Source organism: Cucurbita moschata, unplaced genomic scaffold (genome assembly GCF_002738365.1).
Source record: "Cucurbita moschata cultivar Rifu unplaced genomic scaffold, Cmos_1.0 Cmo_Scf00002, whole genome shotgun sequence".
Lineage (NCBI taxonomy): Eukaryota > Viridiplantae > Streptophyta > Magnoliopsida > Cucurbitales > Cucurbitaceae > Cucurbita > Cucurbita moschata.
The window spans coordinates 6,976,225-7,000,381 of NW_019268518.1; the positions used below are offsets into that span (position 1 = coordinate 6,976,225).

Consider the following 24,157-nt stretch of genomic DNA (forward strand, 5'->3'; position numbering starts at 1 on the left):
AAATCATAAGCAGAAAGGCTTTATGATTCCAAATTAGCACATCATAACAATGCATTATTATGAAAGAGGTCAAACTTCTGATAACCTTCACCCAACATAGCAATCATATTGTCAAAAAGTAAAAGATTTTCATAGAACCGAGCATTGATCCGTAGCGCTTTTTATCATTTCCATAACCCGAATCGTTATTCTTCCTTATCTAATGAAGTACAGCATCATACATATTTCAGAACCTGCAGGAGTTGAATGATGCAGAGAATCATATCTGTAAGTCCTATATCATTTAGCCACCAAATTTAGTTATTAAGCACCCTTTTGCCTTTACTGTTTAATTTGATCTCTTTGGCTGATGCTTTTTTTTTTTCCCTATGAATTTGGTCGAATGGACGGGGGATACCATCTGTATCCGTATAACTTATCTGAGGTCCACATCTTACAGCCATAACTCAAATCTAGTACATCCTCCAAAGAATTGGCCTTCAACCTAAACTCTTCTAGCTTAGCATAAATTTATCCTTTTCTGGATGCTGTTGGCCACCTGCATAAAACTTAGCTTATAAGAGTTAGCTTGTAAGAGTGTGGAATGAAAGAAACCTTCTTTATAAGGGCGTGGAAACCTCTCCTTAGCAGATGTCTTTTAAAAACTTTGAGAAAGCCCAAAGAGGACAATTTCTGTTAGCGGTGGGCTTGGACTGTTACACTGAGTCATCTTTGAAACTCCCTCACATGCAAAAGAACATAGGTAACTGAGTTTTTTGCTCTAAAATAAAGCATCTCCTGAGAAGCAAGTTCTCCCAATTCAGCATTACCACGAACCCTACATGTTCCCAACAAGGTCTGCCAAACCATTTCATTGGGCTCTATGGGCATCGTGCTTACAAACTCCATTGCATAGTTTAGATGTCCCACGCGACATAAGAGATCAACAACACAGGAATAATGCTCCATCTCTGGTACCACCATAAGTTTCCTTCATTAGCGTGAAGTACTGTAGGCCTTCCTCTGCCAGACTTCCATGGCTACATACAAATAGAACACACAAAAAAGTAACAGCATTGGGCTCCATACCTAACTGCTCCATCCTTCTAAAGAATCAAAGAGTGCCCTCCACAATATCGTGTTGAGCATGACCTGATATTATAGCAGTCCACAAAACTGTATCGGCATTAGAGATTCTATCGAAAACCTTCTTTCACCTCGGCCAGACTGCTGCATTTGGCATACATGTCAATCAGAGCACTTTCTATGCATTTTATTCATATCCAAGCCAACCTTGCAGGGGATACCATGGACTTCTTGTGGACGTACTCGAGTAAGCAAAGGCTGGCACATGAAACGAGCATGCTAGAAAATGAGAATTGATTGGGTGTAAAGCCTTCTCTTCTCATATTTGAGAAGATTTCTATTGCTTTGTCCCATTCAAAACATTGAGAATAAGCAGTCACCAGGGTGGTCCAAGGTACTAAACCTCTTTCTTCCACCCTGAAAAAAAACCTTCCTTACATCATCCTGCGATCCACGTTTAGCATACGCATTAGCCACTGCATTTCAGATACTTATATGATTCACTTCCAATCCTGATTTTATAGCCTGGGCATGAACCTTCTTTCCCGACTCAGCTATGGCATTAAATACACTACAATAAGTATAATGGTCCAAGTGTATGTCATTTTGACACATTTTGGCAAATAATTCCAAGGTTTTTTCATTATACTCACTCTCTATAAATACCCCAAAATCATTGCATTCCGCGGGACGTTAACCCGACAATTTGTAAAATGAGGGCCAAAGATGGATCTGCCTCTTGCAAAGATCTACATTTAGAATGCATATCAACGAGAGTATTGGAGTCCACACCTAACTCTGAAGCAAAATGGCTAACTTCTTTTGCCATGCTCACGTCTCCTAACATACCCATAGCTTTTGCAATGCCAATAAACGATTGGGCATCGGGTGTTACTCCTTCTCCCTTCATTCTGAGAAAATGATCACATGCCTCTGAGTAAAGACCATTTAATGTGAACCCTGAGATCATGGCATTCCACGAGACTACATTAAATTCAGTCATGGTGTTAAACACCTTGAATGAATCCTGAATCTCTTGTAACCTTGCATACATATTAAGAAGAGCAGTATACACAAAAGAAAGAGATGCAAAGCCTCTAATAACAATCTGGGATGAACCATTTTGCCCAATATAATGGTCTCCAAACCAAGATACAAGAATACGCAAACTGATCTGGAAAAACTCCCTGACTCTGCATTTCACAGAATTACTCAAAACCAATCGAGGAAAAAATCATTATCAGCCAATCCAAGAAAAGATGTTTCTCTGGGACATTTGATCAAACAGGTGGCATGCAGCACCAATATCGGAGCATTTCGAGTGAGCGTGAGCAACAATATTAAGCAAGACCAGAGAATCATGGTTTTAAAATTTCGATTTTAACAAAAACACATGAACAGTCTTGGCTTGTTTCAGAAATCTTACGTCCACACAATCACGCAGGAGGCGTTAGTGTTAACGCTAAATTCCTTATCTGTCAAAAATTTGTAGCCATTACGAAAATAAATCCGAATTCTGGAAGAAGAAGAAGACATTGCTTGGGGAATGAGAGATTAGACTGAACATTGGCGCGTTCGAGAAGGAAAGAGCAGGTTGAGCAACGGCAAAGTTGGATAAACTCATAATGGTTTATCGTGGAGCCTTAGCTCTGCAAGTAGCGCCGTTGCCACCATTGCTTCCTGTTCCGCCTTGGAATTTGTGGCTCTTTACTTCTTACTAGGAGATACCCTCATCCGTTTGGTTGTTGTTGCTAAGGTCAAATGCATTTTTTTTAATTGTTAGATTTTTTAAAATATTATTTTAAAAGAATATTTAGAATATTAGAGAAACTATAAAAATTAATAAAGATTTAATGGTGTACAGAAAAATCGATCTTAAAACGACGCCATTTCATTACGAGGTCTTTCCACCACTTACTAACCGACATGTCGGTTTGAAGCTATTGGAAAAGAATCGGATAGGCCGACTAATCGTAAACCTAGAGGCGCGCTAGTTTCGGCATTTTAATCATCACGGCGCTGCCAAAGCTGAGCCAGGTCGACGAAACAAAGCTTACTCTCGAAGAAAAATCTTTACCCAACGGTTGACCGTACTAGTTTCGCCATTATTTATCTTCCTGTTCATATTCTCTGTGAAATTTCTCAAGCTCAAAGCAAACTCTTGGATGCTGTTCAAAGATGGCCGATCAACTTGCTAAGGGTGAGGAATTCGAGAAGAAAGCGGTGAAGAAGCTTAATGGCTGGGGATTGTTCGGTTCCAAGTATGAAGATGCCGCTGATCTCTTCGATAAGGCTGCTAATTCTTACAAGCTTGCTAAATCATGTAATTCATCCAATCGGTCTCTGCTAGTACTTGCTTTTTTGGTCCCTTAGATCTTTGTACAATGCGATTGATTCAATTTTTCATGCCTCAATGCATTAACTTGGTCAGAACTTTATTGTCTGTTGCTTGAGTTAAAAGGAATTTATTGTCGATTGAATAGAGAGCTGTCTGCTGGTTATTTTGATTGGAATTCGACCTACGCAATTATTTTTGCTGAATTTAGAATCTGCTTTGATGATCTTTGATAGCATGGTATGTACTGTTGTTTGAACTAAGAGCGTTAAGACTTACGATCTAATGGATAATTAAGATATTTTTGTGACATTATATGCATTTGGTTTTTGGTCGGTATATAGATGCAACTGCCCATCCAGATAGAAAATGTGAACGGTTGTCTACAAATGATAACTAAATACTGAATGAAAAGGTCTGGATGCGTTAGCTATCAAATTCCAATTTTGGATGATCTGTTTGGGAATCAGACACAACAACTGAAACTATATATCGAATGTGAAGGACGTAGTTATAATTAAATGGTTTGGTTGGAAGATATATTGGCCATATGGGCAAAAAATGTGAAGGAAATTGTTCTTAATATGATGGTTTAAAGCTCCATATGGATGCTGAGACTGTTTTTGGATTTTTCTTAATCTTTATAATGATTTTCCTGTTGACCCAGTAGAGGCTTACATATTCTTACTCCTTGAGGCCTCATTAATCAAGTCAGATCAACTTATCTTCACCATTTTGCTTTTGTACGAGATTATCAAAACAAGAAATGAGTTTCTTATTTTTCCTACATAGAAGCCTGCTGAGCCATCAAAGATCTTTTTTTTTTTCGCGTTTGGGTTTTGAACTAGTTGATAAACATTACTCATTTTAATATATATTTGAATTTTCCTCTGTACAATTCCTTCTAATTCTATTTTAGTGACATCAGTCTCTTTGCCCTATACGTTCGAAAGAATCTCAAGATAGTTACGGTCTCGTATTTATGTAGTCCAATGATTTTTTTGTCATTCATAGTTACCATACCTCTTCTCACTATGATACCTGGTATATGGTTTTAATCTATACCCATTATGTGTTTTAGGGGATAAAGCTGGGTCAACATACACAAAGTTGGCAGGTTGCCATCTGAAAGTAAGTACTTCAAGTATGTGATAGTACCCACACCTCATGTCCTAACCTCCTCTGGCGTCTTTTTCAAAAATAATTTTCTGTAGGTGGAAAGTAAGCACGAAGCTGCTCAAGCTTATGTTGATGCTGCCAATGCCTATAAGAAAACATCTATAAAGGGTAAGTCCAATACTGCTCTTTAAATGGTTTATTAGTGGATTTCCTTTTAGTTTCCTTTCTCTAAAAGAATATTCTTGTTCACAAATGATTCATTGTCTTCTAAAATTTGTATTTTTCTTACTGATATTAATTCTCTTTGTTGGTCTAAGTTGCCAACTCAGTAGGATTCAGGAAAGAGCCTTCATGTTCTCCTCATATTTTCTATCTGCAATAATGTAAATCCGGATATATTACTGTTTCAGCTTAACTTGTTTAAATCATCTGTTATAATTCATCAGCATGTTGTTATATTGAACTTCTCTTTATCAAATTATGTATAGAAATCCGCTGAAGCTTTTTTTTTTTTTTTTTTTTCCCCGTACTGTAGAGGCCATTTCATGCATGGAGCAAGCAGTAAATCTATTTTGTGATATTGGAAGGCTCAGTATGGCTGCAAGATATTTGAAGGTACATGCTTATTTAGTTTGGCAGGATTGTTTGGTAAAGTTATTACTCAACAACGCCTTTGGCTTTCTTTGTATAGATTTGTTTTCTTTTGCTTCTTTTTCTTCATTAACTGTAATAGATTGTTCGAGTTGTAATTATCTTTAATGATGTAGGAAATTGCTGAACTATATGAGTCGGATCAGAACATTGAACTTGCTATTGGTTACTTCGAAAAAGCTGCTGACCTTTTCCAAAATGAGGAAGTAACAACATCTGCAAACCAGTGCAAGCAGAAAGTGGCTCAATTTGCTGCTCAATTAGAACAGTAAGCCTTTCTACTCATAGTACTGTTGTGCACTTCCCCTAATATATATTACTCATGAGTTGTCATTGATTGGCTAAGTTCTCAATAATGTTTTCATCTTTTTGACAATAATATAAGTGGCCATGAATATAAACGTTGTGATTGCACTCATGTTCAATGAAAACTATATACATAATATCCTTGGTGTTTTTCTCCATAATATCTGTATTTCAGTGGGAAATTTATCTTTTATCAATTTATGTATGTAAGATTGCATACTTTAGAAGGAAGAACTAAAAAGTTATATTTTTAGTATTCTCTCTTCACATTGCTAAAGAATGAGTTATAGGGATTCATGTGTATTGTGGTCTTACTGGTGTAAATGTGATGTAGATTTTTGGCTTTGGATGTTATCTAAATCATGAAACCCGCTCATCATCAAACTTAAGTGGCATGCATACTTATCCATATATGTTAACAAAACAACGAGAAAGGAAATTGTCATTTTATCAATAGGAGACATTGTTGCCACTCCTTTGGTCTCCTTTTGTATTTGTACCTTTCATCTTATCAATATTTTTTTTTAATAAAAAAATATTAATGTACCATATCAATGCCTATTTTTAGAAAGGACATTGTCAAATACCCTCTGTTCCTACCTCTTGTATTGAAGCCAGATGACAACAGAGTATCTATTACTCAAATAGTGCACACGAATAGTTGTCTGCGGTCATGATGTTGCTTCTATCTTAGTCGGAAGGTAATAGATAATCAATTTTGAATTTTCTATAGGTACGAAAAGGCAATTAAAATATATGAAGAGATTGCACGACATTCACTCAAAAGTAACTTGCTAAAATATGGAGTCAAAGGACATCTTCTTAATGCCGGTTTATGTCAACTCTGCAAAGGTGATATTGTAGCCATCACCAAAGCATTGGATGAATATCAGGTTCAGTTTTCAGCCTTGAATCTTGATGATATACGTGTACCTTATTTCTATTGTCTTATTCAAGTGTTCTGTATATTGTTTTACAGGATTTAGATCCAACTTTTTCGGGCACCCGTGAATGTCGACTTTTAGCTGTAAGTTGTTTCAATCTTCAGTTGATGTTTTTATTTACTGCTTCATTCTTGTCTATATGCACCATGATATACATGACAGAGGCAGATTAGTTATTAATTATTACTTATCTCTTTTTCATTAGTTTGATTGCAAGTTCAGCTGCGTTAACGTTTCCACTTGGATTTTTATTCCATTCTTGCATTTGATGTGTGACTCTTCAGATTGCCAAGATTTTGCTTAGATACTTATTTACATTTTATATACATATGAATATGCATCCAGCATTCTCCTATCACTGTTTCTTTCCTTTTCTTTTCTTTCCTTTTGAACTTTTCAATATTGTGCTCTCTTGAGCTGAAAAGGTACTTCATTTGTCAGGATATTGCTGGTGCCATTGATGAAGAAGATGTTACAAAGTTTACTGACGTTGTTAAGGAGTTTGATAGCATGACCCCTCTGGTAATTCTTTCTGTAATTTTGAAGTGACGTTGCACTAAAAACTCTAAAGATAACCAATTTGATTGATAGACATGGTTTAGAGAGATCCTGATAATCACCGTGAGTTGACTTATTGGTCAAAAGGGTCATATAAATAATAAGAGGCATTGGGAGAATTGGTTCAAGCCGTATAGAATTTGTTCAAAAAGTATTTTTTTCATAAGTTATTCTAAACAAACTACTACTTTGTGTTTTGAATGTTTACTTATATGCTCAAATTGGTTTACCAGGACCCATGCAAGACAACTCTGCTGTTGAGAGTGAAGGAAAAGCTGAAAGCCAAGGAGCTTGAGGAGGATGACCTAACCTAAATCTCCTATTATAAATTGATTTGTTGGGTTACGGTTGTTGGTCGCTAAACTATATACGACGAGGTGTTTATGTAAATTTTCACCACATTTGTTATGTCTGAGATTCAAAAACATCGCCTGCTTTGGGTTTCAATCAGATTGCATGCATGAGTTTGTGGAGTTTTACTATTTGAAACTGTGTTTTAGTTCCCCTTCGACTTTGCTCGAACACCAATCTGAGAGACTGTTAAATTTACTAGGCCTCTCTTCACTGTGACCCAAAGAAAACTTTATTCTTCAAACTTTTGGACAAGGACATGAGAAGGAAAGGGGTACAGATATTTTATTAGTACGTGTGATATTTATATTGAAAAGTACATGACTTGGTTGTTTCTCTCTTTTTTAACTGATATTTTTATTTGCATTTACAAACTGTGGGGCAAAGGCAGCTGTTACACAGCATCTATTGTTTTATGGAAGTAATATTCAATAGATAGTTTTTTCCTTTCAAGGTTTTTAAAAAACGAAGTTGTTAGATATTGTTTTCACACTTTTATAAAAAATACTTCGTTTCCCTTTTCAATGGGATTTCATAATCCTCCAATGTCTTCGTTGGCACTTGTTTTCCTCTTTAATCGAGGTATGATTTTACACAATATCTACTATAGTGTTCAAAATTTGTTTGTAATGATGTGAATCAAATAGTGCTTTTTCATTAAGAACGTTGAAAAGCTAAGGATATTGAATCAAACTGTCATTCAAAATGCTAACGAAAGGCCAAGACAAACTTTATCAGAGATTGAAGTGAGACTCCAAATTTTCTTCGCCAGAAATTAGTTTGGTTCGGAGATTTTATGAAATTAAATAGACTCCTCCCTCGCCTCCAAAGAAAATGAAAAAGAAAGAAAAAAAGGTCATTTAATCTGAAGCGTGACCAATAGGCTACGTTTCGTATATCAATAATTGAACGATTGGGTATCACAAGAAGAAAAAACAAACGAAAAGGCAAATTGTTCGCTGGCTGCCAGTGCTAGATGCCTCATTTTGAAAGGCAACGGGGTCAATGGATGCCTAGCTTGTAACGACGTCGTTCATCGCAGAGCCAAACCCAAATTCCACCCGCACCCACCATTTCTCAACTCTCTCTCTCTCTCTCTCTGCTTTGACCATTTCCCTCTCTCTTTTGACTCTTAAGTTCATCGAAGTTGGGACCTTCCAATGCTTCAACCTTCAATGTTTCGTTGAGCTTTGCTGATGATAAACGATAATTTCGATTGAAGACTCATCTGTTCCCGGGAAAATCCTCGTGGGATCCGCTGGATTTCAACTTTTAGGTCAGTTGTTTCGGCTCCAACTTGTAAATCTCCCATTCAATTTTTAGCTACTGAATTTGATATTTTATAAGTAAACTTGTGTGATCGGAATTTGTGAATTGGGTTTCTCAATCACTCTGTTTGTGGTGTTGGTTTCTTAGTTTTGGGTTAGGTTTGATTTGAAGGACTGTAGATTTCATTCGCCAACGATTATTAGCTGCTTAGTGTTATTGATTTTTTCTCCCTGAGAATGTTACGATGATTCATATCATATATGTGAACTGCTGCTGCATTTCTTATATTGAATGAACATATTCGAATGATTTTGCAGCAATGGCCGCAACCAGCGATAGAAATGGCAACGGGGAAATAGAAATATGTAATTCCAAAGAAGGAGAAGAAGCTCAAAATGCTTTCCACTTTGTTACATCTCAAAAAACCCTATTGAATGATGAACTCACACAAAGAAGATCCCCTATTTCCATTGATGTGGTAGCTCCTATGAGGAAAAGATTCTTCAAATTTGGTTCAGCATCTGCTAGGTTCCAGCAGATTGCTAAGGAGAAAGACGACGTTTCACGATCCGTGCATTCTTCATCGAGTGGTCATCATTTTCGAGAACGTATAAGTGGAGTATTTTCTAAGAAAATTGATTGGGATTCACTCATGAACATGAGCAAAACATGGATTAGAGACCCAATGAACATAGCTCTTTTCATTTGGATCATTGGTGTTGCTGTTTCAGGTGCAATTCTGTTCTTGGTCATGACCGGGATGTTAAACGCTGCATTGCCGAAAAAGTCCGAACGAGATGTTTGGTTCGAAGTCAACAATCAAATTCTTAATGCATTGTTTACCCTTATGTGTCTATACCAACATCCAAAACGGATATACCATCTCATACTTTTATCTAGATGGAAAGCTGAAGATGTTACCAAACTTAGAAAGCTTTACTGCAAGGATGGGACTTACAAGCCTCATGAATGGGCGCACATGTTGGTGGTTATAATTCTCCTAAATGTGAACTGTTTTGCTCAGTATGCACTTTGTGGTCTGAATCTTGGTTACAGGAGGGCTCGACGCCCAGCCATAGGAGTAGGAATATGCATATCGGTTGCAATCGCTGCACCGGCCATTGCAGGCGTCTATTCCATAATTAGCCCCTTGGGGAAGGATTACGAGTCTGAAATCGACGAGGAATCGCAGCTTCAGTCGAAATCACTTGAGAAACTATATTCATTTGCTACCAGAGACGAGCACGAGAAGAGAATTATCGAAAACAGTCCCGAGTGGAGTGGTGGAATACTTGACTTTTGGGATGACATATCTCTAGCATACCTCTCCCTTTTCTGTAGCTTTTGCGTGTTTGGATGGAATATGGAGAGACTGGGATTTGGCAATATGTATGTCCATATTGCAACATTCATTCTGTTCTGTATGGCTCCTTTCTGGATTTTTCTCTTAGCTGCTGTAAATATTGATAACGAAACTGTCAGGACAGTTATGGCCGTTACTGGGATTGTTCTTTGTGTATTTGGTTTACTTTATGGCGGTTTTTGGCGGATTCAGATGAGAAAGAGATACAATTTGCCTGCATATAGCTTTTGTTTTGGCAAGTCCGCTGTGGCTGACTGCACTCTATGGCTTTTCTGTTGTTGGTGTACTCTAGCACAGGAGGCGCGGACTGGGAATTCTTATGATATAGTACACGAGATGTTTTACAAAAAACGCGACGAGAGTAGTCAGGTGCTCGGTGAAGATAGCAAACCCGATTCGGGTTCTCCGGTGGCAAACATCTCGAACCCGTCTAACTCAAGGGGCTATTATAGCCCAGAAAGGCCTCTTGCGGAAGGTGCAGGTAAAACTATGATGCCACCTTCTCCTTCTTTGATTCAGAGAGAAACAACTTAACTCATTGGGTATGTGGATTGAAATATGTATAGTTTTTTGTGTATTTATGATGATTTTGTATGAATGAATCAACTTCGAACTGAATTTAAAGATCAGAAAGAACCATCACACAATATCTTTGTTATGAACTGTTCATGTTCGTTCACTGCAATCACTATCACACAATATCTGCTGCTCTGCTACACTCTTAGTGCAGTAAATAGTTTGCATCATCAGTGCTCTTCTCTCTCAAAAAGCATGTCATAAACACTGTTACTGCTGTGTGTACTGAATATCTGTGTTGGTGTTTACAGTATTCCATTGACAGATTAGTATATCTAATGTTGGTGATGGGTCATTTTCATCGCCATTATTGGTCGTGCTGTCCCATGAAATGTCTGCAATTGAGGTGGATTCAGTGCTGTGGCCATTATTAAAGCCGTAACTTCACCCATTTGCTTACTCCTCCTCATTCCAACTCCACCATTATTGCCATTTTCCAACCCCTAGTTCAAAATAGCGACTAGTTTTTACCGTATTTAACTCGTTACGTATCATTGTCAGCTTCATGATTTGAAAATGTGTCTTCTAAAGAGAGGTTTCTGCCCCCTTATAAATAATGTTTCGTTTTCATCTTCAACCAATGTCAGATCTCACAATCCATGCTTCTCTTGGGGGCCCAACGTTGTAATAGTCCAAGCCTAACGTTAGCCGATATTGTCCACTTTGGTCCGTTACGTATCGCTGTCAGCTTCATGGTTTTAAAACGTGTCTACTAGAGAGAGGTTTTCACACTCTTATAAGTAATGTTTCGCTCTCATGTCTTCAACAAACGTAGATTTCATAGTTTTGTTGAAGTTGAAAAAATCGACGTGTTTGAACGATGTTCTTTCAAATTTGATCCAAACACGTGTTCGAGTCATTGTCAGGTCATACCACAAATCCTGCCGTCTTCTTCTTCATCCTATTAAGAACTAGGAATTATTAAAGATACGGTCTCCACAGTGTCGGAGATGCGCATCCCACAATGTTTGGTTCCATTTCCCAATTATTTGTTTTGTCTTCATTTTCCACCCTTTCCTCTTCAAACTCCCACTGCTCCTTTTCTTCGGCCATTAAAACAGGACAGGTTTTGGTTCCTTCAAACTTGTACTGCTTCTTACTGGCCGGCTTCGGCTCTATTTCCGTCTCCATTTCAGGACCAGCCCTTAGCTAGCCCTTTCGTTTGGATGTGGACCATTGGCTGATCTTTGGGTTTATTTTTAACCGCGCGATCAAGATCATGTGCCCAAGAATCGCCGTTGATGCCCAATCAGGGACAGATCAACATGGGCTGTAAGCAATCCCGCATGTCGCCATATCGCCGATGGAGACCAAACAAGCAAATCCTCCATATTCACACAATTTTTTGTCTTTTTATTTAATTTTATATAGTTTCATATTCACACAAAATTCATTTGGCTTTATTTAATTATGAAATGGTCCATCGATTCTTCATTATTTTATCACGTAATTAATCCTTTTACTTTTGTACAACCAACAAAGACTCAAAAAATTAAATAAGCCTTACAATTTTTTTTCTAAAAGGGAGTTTAATATGTTGCTTATTTATTTAATTTCCATTCCATTTCATTTGTCCCTAAAGTATAAGATTTGTTTTCTTTCATAATTCAAAATTACAATTTTACCCCTGAATTGTCAAGAATCCCCATTTCAGCCTTGCTCATTAATATGTTGAAAATTAAGTATTAAAATCTGATGACATTTAAATATATATATATTTCTGAGTTTTTTTTTTTCTCGTGTTCTGAGTCGTCAATTCATTTAACATTAAAGTTGAAACAACCATACAAAGAAAGCGTTGGATAGAGGAAGAGAGAGAGATTTTTGAGATCGATGATGGTGATATAAAAGTTAATTCATTTCTTCCCGATATGTTTTATCATAGGTTTAAATTATGAACTACATGGTTAAGAATTTTAAATTGTGAATAAAATAATAGAAAAATAATTAATTTAACAAATAATTAAAATTGTTGTTGTTTTTTTAACGAACAATTAATTCCTAACAGCATGTCGATGACAAAGTTGTTTTTTTAAGTAGATTTAAGCGTTTGGTGAAATAATTGAACTAATAAAGTTAACATAGGAACACATTATATACAAAAGTATTGTGTTTTTTCAAGTAGATTTAAGTGTTTGGTTGAATAATTGAACTAATATAACTAACATATATACAAAAAAAAAAATATATATATATTTGATTAGCCGCTCAAGCCCACTACTAGTAAATATTGTATGTTTTGGTTAGTTACATGTCGTCATTAGCCTCACAGTTTTAAAATGCGTTTATCAGGGAGAGGTTTCCACACCCTTGTAAGGAATGTTCCGTTCCTATCTTCAACCAATGTGAGATCTCACAATCCATCCCTTTAAAGGTCCAGTGTCTTGACTGGCACATTACTCAATGTTTGGCTATAATATCATTTGTAACAACCTAAGCCACCGCTAGCAAATATTGTCCGTTTTGACCCGTCGTTAGTCTCATAGTTTTAAAACATGTCTACTAGAGAGAATTTTCCACACTCCTATAAGAAATGTTTCGTTTCTCTTTCAGCACTTTTGTACATTTACTGACGGGTGTTAATCTTTCTTAAAAATAAGTTTAGATCGACATATATCACGTTGGATTTGTAAAGGTTTATACTTTTTGTTTCAAGAGAAGTGGCATGCATGATGGGTATTCGAGACCATTTTGGAAGGTATAATATGCTCATAGCGACTAGAGAATCTCCTATTCATTCCCTTCCAATACATTAGACATGACATTATAGTATCTATGCGTATTCCCATGATTCAATTCCAATACACCAATGTACTTTTATTCTATTTCCCTTTTTATATAACCCATATATATTCTAAGTATATGCCAAAATAACTCCCCAAAATCTTTAATATTTATTTCCTATATAACAAACGGATTATTTAAAAAAACTAATTTATTTGTGGAAAACAAAAATTAAGACATTAAAAAAAAATAAAGCTAGTTAGTGTGAAGTATGGCTAGCCATTTTGGTCAACTGGAGTTTGCTTGACCAATTTATCGGCCTTTTTGGACTCTCAAATTCCGTGCATCCGGGTCCATAAAACAAATTCATACGACCAATTAAAAGTCGCCACGTCGCATCCGAAAATGGATTGAAATTACGAAAAAGCCCAAAATGATATTCGTCGTGCATTTTGATTGGCCACGTGTGAATCCCTCAAAAACGGATGAGGACGCAGACAATTGCTTGTCCGGATACGCTCGTTCCTATAAAGCCCCCTGCCTCGTGGTAAGGGCCTCTTCAGGTTTCCTCTGGTTCTTCATCTTCAAAATTTCCTCCGTTTCTTGTTCATTGCAAGAAAACACTTGTGAAATTTGGAGTCCGAGGCTTAGGCTAAGGCAAACTTCTGCAAGAACTGGCTAACTCTCAGGGAATTCTGGAGGAAAATAGTGATTGTAGTAATCAAAGGGTGGTTCTCGCCCTATATGAGGCCTTAACCTCTCGAAACGTGAACACTGTTCACCAAATCCTCGCCCCCGATCTCGAGTGGTGGTTCCATGGTCCTCCCTCCCACCAATTTCTGATGCGCCTTCTCACTGGAGCCTCATCCAACGGCCAATCTTTTCAGTTCGTTCCTCAATCAATCACTTCCTTTGGTCCCACCGTCCTCGTTGAAGGCTGCGATCCTACCCGTTCGATCTCCTGGATCCACGCCTGGACCATCACTCATGGGATAATCACTCAGGTTCGCGAGTATTTCAATACCTCCCTTACTGTTACTCGCCTCGGTAACCCAACCGACTCTCCGTCGTCCTCCGTCGCTTCGGAGATTTCCTCTGCCTCGTCGCTGCACCATTGCCCTTCTGTTTGGGAAAGCAGCCTCTCCAATCAGGTCGGGAAATCGGTGCCTGGGCTCGTCTTGGCCATTTAATCGGTTTCTCTGATCCGGTGCGGCCGTTTTCTCTTAAAACTAAATAAATCTGTAAAAAAAAAAAAAAATGTAAGAAACTTGGTGTGTGTTTGTTGATTTGGTTCGCCGTTTTGCGTTTCTGTTTGGTTGTGCGGTTTCGTGAGTTTTAATATTGTGTGTGGTGGAGTTGGGTAATTACCATGGAGATGACTTCCCATTGGTCAGTTCCCGACGTATTTATAATCTTTATAATAAGGACATGTTCCAATATTTGCCTTAAAGCCCCTCATTCTTTTTTTATTTTCTTTTTCCTCCCCTTCCTGCTTTCCTTTCGCAGTGTGAAACATGACGTAAAACTCTCTTATGGACCTAATCAGTATTAACTTATTTTTAGAGATAAATCGCGAATATATCCAAATGTTTGGGGCGAAAAACGAAACGTGAAGAAAATAAAAATGGGGAAAATGACGAATATTCGGATAAGTTCGAAAAAGGAAGCAGAGATTATAGTTTGTTGCCACGTGTACGGCCCGATGTGATTTGTGACCCAGGAAATTCTCGCGGCTTTTCTTTAGCCACTGGTGGAACCTGGAGATTAAATGCCTGTACGACGTTTGATGAGAGAAATCGGACGGCCAAGATTCATCAGATCTGCCATTTGTGTAGGGCCCGGTATGAAGGTCTGAATCTCTGATCTATGGGTGTTCGTGGGTTTCATGTTCTTCTTTTTTCCCCTTTTTCTTTTAATAAAAAAGATCTCTTTTTCAAAAATGAAAATCAAATCGAATTTTTCAACGTCCTATATGTTTATTCAAAATTATATATAAAATAATAAAATTAGTTTTAAGTTGTATTAAAAATCTATAACAAATAAAATACATTATTGGTAAATATTAAATCTATATTCATATTTTTCATATTTATTATATTAAAAGAGAAAAGTACAATTATAATGAAATTTATAACCCAGTAAAAGGGGTTATGCGTTTCACGTGGAAGGTCTAAAAGCATTATAGAATAAAAAAAAAAGGTGCTGCTGATTCATACACCACCTTTAAAAAAAAAAACGTTTAACGGCCATTTATTTTATGAAATAATTAGAAGCAAAAAAATAATGTTGAACTGACCATATAATATTAGCTTTTTTAAGGAAAGAGAAGCTCATAATTAAACTATATATTATATAATTACAGCAAAATATAATATTAATGTGAGTTGGAGACAGTAATGGAATTCATACAAGGATCTACAGCTTTTTGCGTGTTAATCAAACGTATATACATTTAATTATTAAAAGATCAAAAGTGAAAATAATTCAAATTAAATGACATGATTTTGTTTCTTATCTTAATCTCTACGTAATTATATAATTAATATAGTTACAAAAAGATACTCCAAAAGGGAAATTTTAAAATATAATTATTGGTGCAAAAAAGTATAAGATTGAGGTCATTTTGATAAAGCATCAAATAAACAACATTTCAGCAATAAAAAAGTATACCTTAATTGGGTGAATAAAACATTTAATTCAAAATCAATGGTGGGCCCACTTGGAAATTAAATACAACTTTAGAGCATCAATCAAATAGATATTAAAGTAATAATAAAATGTGATGTGGAGAGAGACAAGTATCTTTGATAATGTAAAGCACATATTCTCAGGCTTAGCTCCTCTCAGGAAAATGGAGATAAGTAACCAAAGCACTTTCGTGAGATATTTTTTAAAAAAGCATTAAAAGTCTTCTTTGAAAAGTAGTGATTGAAAATTACACGAAAAATGGATGTTATCTTTTGATTAAAAGAAAAAAAAAAAAAATTGGTGTCAATTATTTGGGAGCTTGTGAATGAGTCGCATCAACAGTCCGCCATTATCTTATTGAGTCATTTTCAAGTGTTTTTATTTATTTATTTAATATCTTAATCGAATCCAACTTGCTTGCTTTATTTATTTAATATTCTGCCGAATTAATGGGCCGAGCCCAATATTATAATCTTATGGGCCTACATTGGCCCACATTGTTTGTTTGGTTGCTCTCTCCCATGACTGATCCAGCCCAGGTACATTCGATCTTTTTCCAACATAAATAATTCGACAAGCTTATGTTATATCGTGATATCTTATTCGATAGATGTCATTTTCAATAAGCTCAAGGCTTAGTGTTTGTCTTTATCAACGATTATTAGTAATGGAGATTTGAAGTGCTACATAATCACTAATAAAAAAAAGTATTGCAGGGCACGGCCATGTTAACGACAAAAGTGGGCATGGATACCGAAAGTGCCTTGTGTGGGGCAGAATTCAGACATGGCCATCCCAAAAAGACCAGCTAGCGCTACTAAACAGAGATATTTGCAGATGCTACTCTTCTAATATCTAAAAATCAAGAACAAAGGCTCAGTGTTTCCAGGTGAACATGAATTCTTCGAATTCCGATGTTGTTAGCTTGGATTTCGTTGATGATCGAGCTACTTGGTTGAGAATTTTGGAACTATTTTATTATATCATAATTGAAAAGTAAGACTTGGTACAAATTTACAGTAGCTAAACATAGATCATCAGAGTTGATGCTTAACCGATCAAGTTCTAGACTCTATACATGGACGAAATGGAAAACCTAGATCCACAACAATTTAAACTGGTTCCTGAGTTCTGTTGAAGAAACATACTCCGATCAGTTGGAAATTCCGCGACGAATCTATCTCGGCTGGTGAATCGTTCTCGGACTCACTTTCACGTTCACGATCTTGGGAGCCTTTTGAGCATACCTGGGAACCTCGGCTCCAGTCTGAGCCTTATGCCATTTGAAAGCCCCCATTGGCACCAAATCCTTGGAGAATTCAAATTCTTCCTCTTCCTCTGAAGAAGAAAACAAAAGAAACAACGAGTTCGTTAGATTTGTCAAGAGAGGGAACGAATCGACTCAACCAGTGACTAGATTTCATCACTTACGTTGACGAGCGAAGTCCTCGAAAATATTCTCGAGATCCGGAAGAACAATTTCTTCATTCTCTGCAAATGAAAAATCGTTTTGAGGATCTTGAAAGCGTTCTTGAAGCCAGTACTCGCGAAACCACGGGGAGGACTGGATCAAATTCCACCACTGGTCAGAGAAATCCTCGACCGTCCTGTACGCCATGGGAACGAACAACGGAGCATTAGGGTTCAACATCGAAACGGAAGACGAGGAGGTTCTTCGAGCAACCACATCCATAGCTACTGCTTGCGAAAACGAATCAAGGAGTTGCAGATGAAGTTTTATCCAGAGCTGGGGAAGAGATATATAAAACTGAAGAAATGAATTTGCACTCAGGGTTTGGTTATATTACGGAAATGACACTGTAAAGGAATCCGGCCCAAGGTTTTGGAAAGTGAGTCTTCTCCGCCGGCCCAAAAACAGGTTGATTTCTTGACTACCCGACAAAACATGACATACCGCCACACGGGTTTCGCCCCCACATTGCTGCACGTCATCATTCTTATCCAAAACTGTGTACCCTTTTGTCTTTTTACTTTTTTAATATATTATTTTTACGGTTAAATTATAAAATTAATTTCTATCGTCTAATTATTAATACTAAATTTAATATTATCTGCCACATAAGAACTATTTAAGAGTTGCGTGGACCAATCAGAAAATGACATGTCAAAAAGTGGAAATGATGACAGATGAGTATTTGCATACTGCATAGTATTACTTTTTAAAAAAATGAAAATAGTATCTGTATTAAATGTTCTTCATTAATCACATCAATATTACCGTAAAATGCCTGTCACGTTACATCAGTTGATTAAGATATAAACGAATAATATAATTCCTTTTTATCTATACTCTTCTAACTTCCATCAAAATTGCATTAAATGAACGACATTATGTAGCTTACAACACAATGGTGTATGAGAAAAATAGGCCCAGAGGATCAAATCGATATCTTTTTGTTCTCTTATGTGGCATCCGAATTTAATTTTACAAATTATTTCGGATGCGTGATGAATGTTAAGAGTATCACCTTAATGGTTCTTGAGTTCATCGGTGCTTGCCTGAGTTGCCTCTTCGGTGACATTACATCCCAATGCTGCAGGATTCGGAGATTCTTGGACTTGGTTAGAGGGCAATTCTCGAGTTTGTAATCCTGTAGACCGTGCGAGATCGATCCATTGCTGCATATTTCAAAAGAGAGTTAAGTATCGAGCTAAGGTCGATAAAAATAAACCGTTACCGAAGTTTTCCGAGAAGGCAAAATGGTCAAATTGATGATTTTGAAGTTATCTAAGACATAAATATTTGACGTGGAAAGGCAGAAGATGGCTAGAAAATGGAAGCAATACGCACCTGGGTACCCCAATAAGAGTTTAATGTTCGAGCAACAAATGAGACCATATTTACAAGCACAATTTGAGAAGAAAATGCTTCAGAAAATCGATGCTCCACTATTCCAGCAATAATCTGCATTACAAGATTGTTCATCAGATGCTTGAAATGGATAAGATTAAGAAACAAGACAATAATAAAGAACTGAAACTGAAAACAAAATAAATGCAATGGTCAAATACAATTCTCAACAACTTATTCACACACTACATTTCTAATTTTCCACATTCAAATGCATCGCTACATACACAAGTTCAATAGGTATATTTGAAAAAGAAACTAGAAAATAAGAATGAAATGAGTACTTCAAAGAACAGTTTATCATCATCAAAATATTTGAAGCATAAGCACGTCTTCTGGCTACCTGATATCGTAGATTTGCTGATATTCCCAGAAAGCACCCATATACCGCAGCTGTTTTAAGTATTGGAGATCTCTTATTTCGTTGTTTAGTCGCCAATGCTGGATTGAAGAATCGACGAGCAGAAAACAAAGCGTTTGAGGAAGCCACGGCCCCAATACTGGAAATAAATCCAACACTAGCAAGCTTTAAGCCACCAAAAACTACAGATGCGATCCTGTGACTCAGGTCCCAATTCTTTCCAGCAAGGTTCTTTTGAAAGGCATTATCTGGGATAGATCCAAGTAGACCTTGTAAAAGATCAGTGCTTCCAGAAGCATCGAGGTCATCGGTAGAAAGGAATGCGAGGGTCGGTGCAGGGAGCCAGACAGTAAAAAAATCAACAACTGCACCTCTTAAGGTATCTGTAATAACGTAATCAAGTTCCAGGAAAAAGTTCTCTTTTCGCTTCTCATATTGTGCTATAAGAGTAGTTGTTAGCGAAATGGCTTCTTCTATTGCTAATCTATGCAAGAATTTAGGATCTGCCAACAATCTTTCCCTAAAACCCTGTGCCAAAATGAGGTGTAGTATGAATCAATGTAAAATTTTAGCAACATTTCTAATTTACCAGATGGTAATTTGAATTTTGTATTAAACCATAAAACGAGAATTCAATTTTAGAAAGCAAATACTAAACCTGGAAACGATGCGTAAGCTCTGAAATTAGAGGATATTGCTCCAGATCAAAGAAGTTCTGTAATACTTCTGGTGATACTAAACCCAGATCCAGCCCTTTTTGGATATCCTGAAAGTATGCCATGATATCTATTGAGTAGAATATAGCATATATGTCGACCAATATTCCATTCTTTACAGCCAATTATTTAGAAAAACTCCTTTTGAGCGTTGGAGTTTCTGCATTCATTCTTATCAATGAAATTGTTGTTATGAAAAAAGAGAAGAAAGAAAAAAGAGCAACCAGTCACAAAGCAAAGTTCAGATTAAATCATAAAATGTAACGAATGTCAAACGGGGAAGAACGTAACCCAAATTTTAGTGGCAACCAACATAGAATATGAACTATTGTACAAAATTCTGAATGCTCAAGGATCATGAAATGATTTCACTAAAAAAAAAAATCATGAAATGATTCGGTCCAGTTGGTTAGAGGTAATACAAACTAGCTGGAGTACCACAGTCAGAGGATTGCTCGGAGAGGAGTCCCACGTTGACTAATTAAGGGGTTCATCATGGGTTTATAAGTAGGAATACTATCTCCATTAGTATGAGGCCTTTCGGGGAAACCAAATGCAAAGCCATGAGAGCTTATGCTCAAAGTGGACAACCATTGTAGAGATTCGTGGTTCCTAACATGTATTAGAGCCATGTCCTTAACTTAGCCATGTCAATAGAATCCTCAAATGTCGAACAAAGAAGTTGTGATCCTCAAAGATGTAGTCAAAAGTGACTCAAGTGTCGAACAAAGGGTGTACTTTGTTCGAGAGCTCCAGAGATAATTAAGGGGTTGATCATGGGTTTATAAGTAATGAATACTATCTCCATTGGTATGAAGCCTTTCGGGGAAACCAGAAGCAAAGCCATGGAAGCTTATGCTTCAAGTGGATAATTTCAATTCGTGGTTCCTAACAAGTCATTCAAAAGAAAATCAACTTAATGTATAGTGGTGCTCATATAGCATTTGCAATGGATAATAATATGGGAGAACCTTGAAACAAGTACATCAGACCCACAAAGAAAAGCTAACCTGGGGAAGACCATCTCGCTTTCTTCCAGCTGCATTCATAACTCTAGCAATTTCAGCACGATCAAAACAGTTTCTGCTGCAGGGTCTGGCAGCAGAATACCACAAGAAATCTGCAACAGGAACTTCACCCTCTCTACGCATTTGTTGTCTTTCGGGATCAAGTAAAACAACTATTTGGTTTTTCTTCGGTACCTTTCTCGAGATTCTTGCAGGCAGGCCAGTGCCTCTAGCTCCATAAGCAACATGGCTCGCACCTGTCACAACCACCAGCATACCAGTTCCTCCACCATCTGCCATGGCTTGTAGAATAATTTGTGACATAGCATATTCTTCAACTACTCTTGCTTGGGCAGATAAATATGAACTTGGACCAAAAGGACTGGACGGGTAAGAAGAATTCAGATCATCTGAAGCTCTACGTGATATAGCTGTGAATCCAGAGATGAAACCTGAACCAGCTGGTGGAGCAAATACTTTGCGATCGGCTTTTGAAAGCCCCCTAATACCCTCTGCTTGTACAGTTCTCAAAACCTATTGATATTGTCAAGATCATACATCAAAAACTTGCAAGAAGCTTGAACAAGACTAATAAGAGAACTGACAATGGAAGCCCGCATGAACATTATCTACTTCGAGTTTAATTGGATAATCCATAGGCTAGCTTGTTTCTATTTGAATCGAGTCGTGTTATCTAAGCTTACGAAAAGTGAAGACAATGCATCCAGTTAGAATAAGATGAATTACCCTGAGAGGTATACCGCAAGCAATAAGACGAACTCCGTTTTCACGACAGTAACTTAGAAGAGGTTCGTACTCCTGCCAGCGCTGTGGTGGCCAATGTAAGGTGTAAGACTTCAGAGTTTCCCCATCGATCTTCTTGTCAATGTACTGGTTGAGCTGCTCCTGCAAATTGGAAGGAAACGCTTCTAGAGCCAGAGATAATACCCTTTCGCTTTCAGCACACCTTCTTTTCAAGTTTTTCACAATTTCAAGCTCCAATTCTTTATCGTCTCGAATCGGAACTTGTTCGGCTTCTCCTAAGTAGACGACCCGAGCATTCATCATCTTCTCCCATAATTTACTCTTGTCCTTCCCCACAGCTAAAGGCTCTCCGATGACAGTCGCATCGTAAATCCTCGAAGTAATTGATTCCTCCTCAGGTGTCGAAGCTAGAGGCGGAGGCGGAGGCGGAGGCGATTTCACCGCTTCTAGCACCGGAATCGCTGTCTCTGGCGCCTTCTCTTCCGCTCTGACCACTGCTGATTGTAGAAACCGTGCGCCGATTGCAATTAATGGAACGCCTAGCACGGCTCGTCTCGTACTGAGTATTTGCACGGCTGATTTTTGCCCTACCTCATCGGAACACTCCGAATCTTCATGTGAAAACCGGTGGCAATGAACATAAAAACTTGAGTGGCAATTTTGCCTAATTGAAATTGCACAGCTGTTTCTCCTAGTTGAAATTCCCCCAACAAATCGACACTCCGCAATCGAATTCCGCCGGAGAGAATCCGCCGGAGCAGTATCCCGTGACCGATGGACGGTAGAGCTCGCATGTACAGGTCCACCACTGAGGCCGCCATGGCTATGGAGCTTCATTTCGCGGTAAGGGTGTGGCTGCCCTGTCACTTCCACGTCGTCACAAAAGAGAACCGGTGGAACCGACGAATTGAATTTCAGCCTCGAAATTATATTGCAATATTTTCAGCACATATTTGTTTTATCTTTGATATTTCTTCCGTTGCTTTATAAATTACAATAATTATTATAATTCAAGAATAGTTGAAAATTCTACCAAGAAAAAGTTACGATTTCGATTTTTTACGGTTGAATCTGTTAGACTATACAAAATTAAAAATATCTATTAGATATATTAATTTTATTTATTAAAAATAGGTTAGTTTTAGATTAATACTAAATAGGTCAAAATGTAATTTAGGTTAGTATTGAAACTAAAATAAATTTAAAAAGAGCTTGAAATTACAAAAATTAAATTTTTAATAAATATTTTAAATCGTGAAGTCAATCTCCCTATTTGACTTTTTTTTTTGGGAAGTCGAGAATTGACCTTTGAAATTTTTAGCAATCACATATTAAAAAATAATCATAAAAACACAAATTGAAAGGAGTGATCACAAAATCGGATACGTGAACCAAAAGTATGGGATATGGATGACAGGTAGATACAGAGTCGGAAAATTGCGTGGTTGGAGTGCGAAGCTGCGGATTATTGGCGCTCCTCAACTTGGTGATTGTTGTCATTTTGGGATTTATCTGGTCATTAGAACCGTAGAAGTCAGTGCCCTCTTGTTAAAAAAATAATAATAATTAGATTATGTTATTTATTACTTCATTTCTAAAATTTAATTAACTAAAATTTACAATTTCATTAGCACATTTTTTCAGGCTTCCTCTCCAAGCTTTCACATCCTTTAAGTGGTAGTTTGTTCTCTTCCTCTAATCAACGTGGGATCGCCCCCAAATCGGGGAACAGCGTCCGGTATTCTCTTCCTCCAATCGATGTGGGATCGCCCCCAAATCGGAGAACAGCGTCCGGTGTTCTCTTCTTCCAATCGATGTGGGACCGCCCCAAATCGGGGAACAGCATCTGGTGTCTGGTTCTGATACCCTTATAATAGCGTTCGGTGTCTGGCTCTAATAACATTTGTAACGACTCAGCTCCATCACTAGTAAATATTGTCCTATTTTAGCTTTTTTTTTTCCGGCTTTCTCTCAAAGCTTTAAAATGTGTCTTCTAAGGGGAAGGTTTCACACCCTTATAAGGGGTGGTTTGTTCCCCTCCCAACCAATGTCGGACATCACACACATATTTAATTGATTTGGAAATTTCTCTCCACCAAAAATGGTTATAAATATAACAAATTTATTAATTTTTTTTAATTCCGCCAAAGCTTGTGTCTTTGGTTGAAAATTTGGTGTCTTATTAGCTAACTATAGTCAAAATTGAGAGTGAGCAGGGTAGTTTAAATATTATAAAGTAGGTTAATTATTATATTTTTGTAATTAATTTCACAACGCTCCAATAATGGTTGTTAGTTAATTTTTTTAAAAATCAAATTATTAAAATAATTTTAACTAATTAAAATTAGATTTAATTTATATTATAAATATTATTTTGCAGTCAATATTAATAATTATTTTCAAACAAATAATTTATAAGAAAAATAATTAAAAGAGAAATAATAAATAAAGGAAAGTTGAGATAAATAAACAATTAGGATAGATTAT

General features: G+C 37.0%; 4 protein-coding genes and 2 pseudogenes across 4 annotated transcripts; 3 read left to right on the forward strand and 3 right to left on the reverse strand.

Annotated features, from left to right (window-relative positions):
• Nucleotides 1-2,515, reverse strand: LOC111460875 (annotated as a pseudogene).
• Nucleotides 2,516-3,094: 579 nt separating this feature from the next.
• Nucleotides 3,095-7,527, forward strand: LOC111464692 (alpha-soluble NSF attachment protein 2-like). Its single transcript, XM_023108919.1, has 9 exons — nucleotides 3,095-3,388; nucleotides 4,482-4,531; nucleotides 4,615-4,687; nucleotides 5,055-5,134; nucleotides 5,287-5,438; nucleotides 6,210-6,369; nucleotides 6,456-6,503; nucleotides 6,862-6,942; nucleotides 7,212-7,527. Exons 1-9 carry the CDS (start codon nucleotides 3,244-3,246, stop codon nucleotides 7,290-7,292), a joined length of 870 nt encoding a protein of 289 aa, XP_022964687.1. The 5' UTR covers nucleotides 3,095-3,243; the 3' UTR covers nucleotides 7,293-7,527.
• A 758-nt stretch (nucleotides 7,528-8,285) lies between these two features.
• Nucleotides 8,286-10,662, forward strand: LOC111464682. Its single transcript, XM_023108908.1, has 2 exons — nucleotides 8,286-8,605; nucleotides 8,916-10,662. Exon 2 carries the CDS (start codon nucleotides 8,918-8,920, stop codon nucleotides 10,493-10,495), a length of 1,578 nt encoding a protein of 525 aa, XP_022964676.1. The 5' UTR covers nucleotides 8,286-8,605; nucleotides 8,916-8,917; the 3' UTR covers nucleotides 10,496-10,662.
• Nucleotides 10,663-13,807: 3,145 nt separating this feature from the next.
• Nucleotides 13,808-14,711, forward strand: LOC111464719 (wound-induced protein 1-like). The gene has a single exon (XM_023108965.1). It carries the CDS (start codon nucleotides 14,104-14,106, stop codon nucleotides 14,449-14,451), a length of 348 nt encoding a protein of 115 aa, XP_022964733.1. The 5' UTR covers nucleotides 13,808-14,103; the 3' UTR covers nucleotides 14,452-14,711.
• A 2,189-nt stretch (nucleotides 14,712-16,900) lies between these two features.
• Nucleotides 16,901-17,711, reverse strand: LOC111464701 (annotated as a pseudogene).
• A 440-nt stretch (nucleotides 17,712-18,151) lies between these two features.
• On the reverse strand, nucleotides 18,152-22,606 carry LOC111464674 (protein RETICULATA-RELATED 5, chloroplastic-like). The gene is made up of 6 exons (XM_023108899.1): nucleotides 21,653-22,606; nucleotides 20,909-21,439; nucleotides 19,841-19,948; nucleotides 19,165-19,710; nucleotides 18,762-18,875; nucleotides 18,152-18,589 (listed from the first exon to the last, which is right to left on the reverse strand). Exons 1-6 carry the CDS (start codon nucleotides 22,505-22,507, stop codon nucleotides 18,440-18,442), a joined length of 2,304 nt encoding a protein of 767 aa, XP_022964667.1. The 5' UTR covers nucleotides 22,508-22,606; the 3' UTR covers nucleotides 18,152-18,439.
• Nucleotides 22,607-24,157: the final 1,551 nt, after the last annotated feature.

Coding starts and splice junctions, on each gene's coding strand:
- LOC111464692 (XM_023108919.1), top strand. CDS start 3,244: ATGGCCGATCAACTTGCTAAGGGTGAGGAATTCGAGAAGAAAGCGGTG. Junction 6,370..6,455: donor AAGCATTGGATGAATATCAG/GTTCAGTTTTCA, acceptor ATTGTTTTACAG/GATTTAGATCCAACTTTTTC. Junction 6,504..6,861: donor GTGAATGTCGACTTTTAGCT/GTAAGTTGTTTC, acceptor TTCATTTGTCAG/GATATTGCTGGTGCCATTGA.
- LOC111464674 (XM_023108899.1), bottom strand. CDS start 22,507: ATGAAGCTCCATAGCCATGGCGGCCTCAGTGGTGGACCTGTACATGCG. Junction 21,440..21,652: donor CTTGCGGTATACCTCTCAGG/GTAATTCATCTT, acceptor CAATATCAATAG/GTTTTGAGAACTGTACAAGC. Junction 18,590..18,761: donor ACTCTTATTGGGGTACCCAG/GTGCGTATTGCT, acceptor TGAAATATGCAG/CAATGGATCGATCTCGCACG.
- LOC111464682 (XM_023108908.1), top strand. CDS start 8,918: ATGGCCGCAACCAGCGATAGAAATGGCAACGGGGAAATAGAAATATGT.
- LOC111464719 (XM_023108965.1), top strand. CDS start 14,104: ATGCGCCTTCTCACTGGAGCCTCATCCAACGGCCAATCTTTTCAGTTC.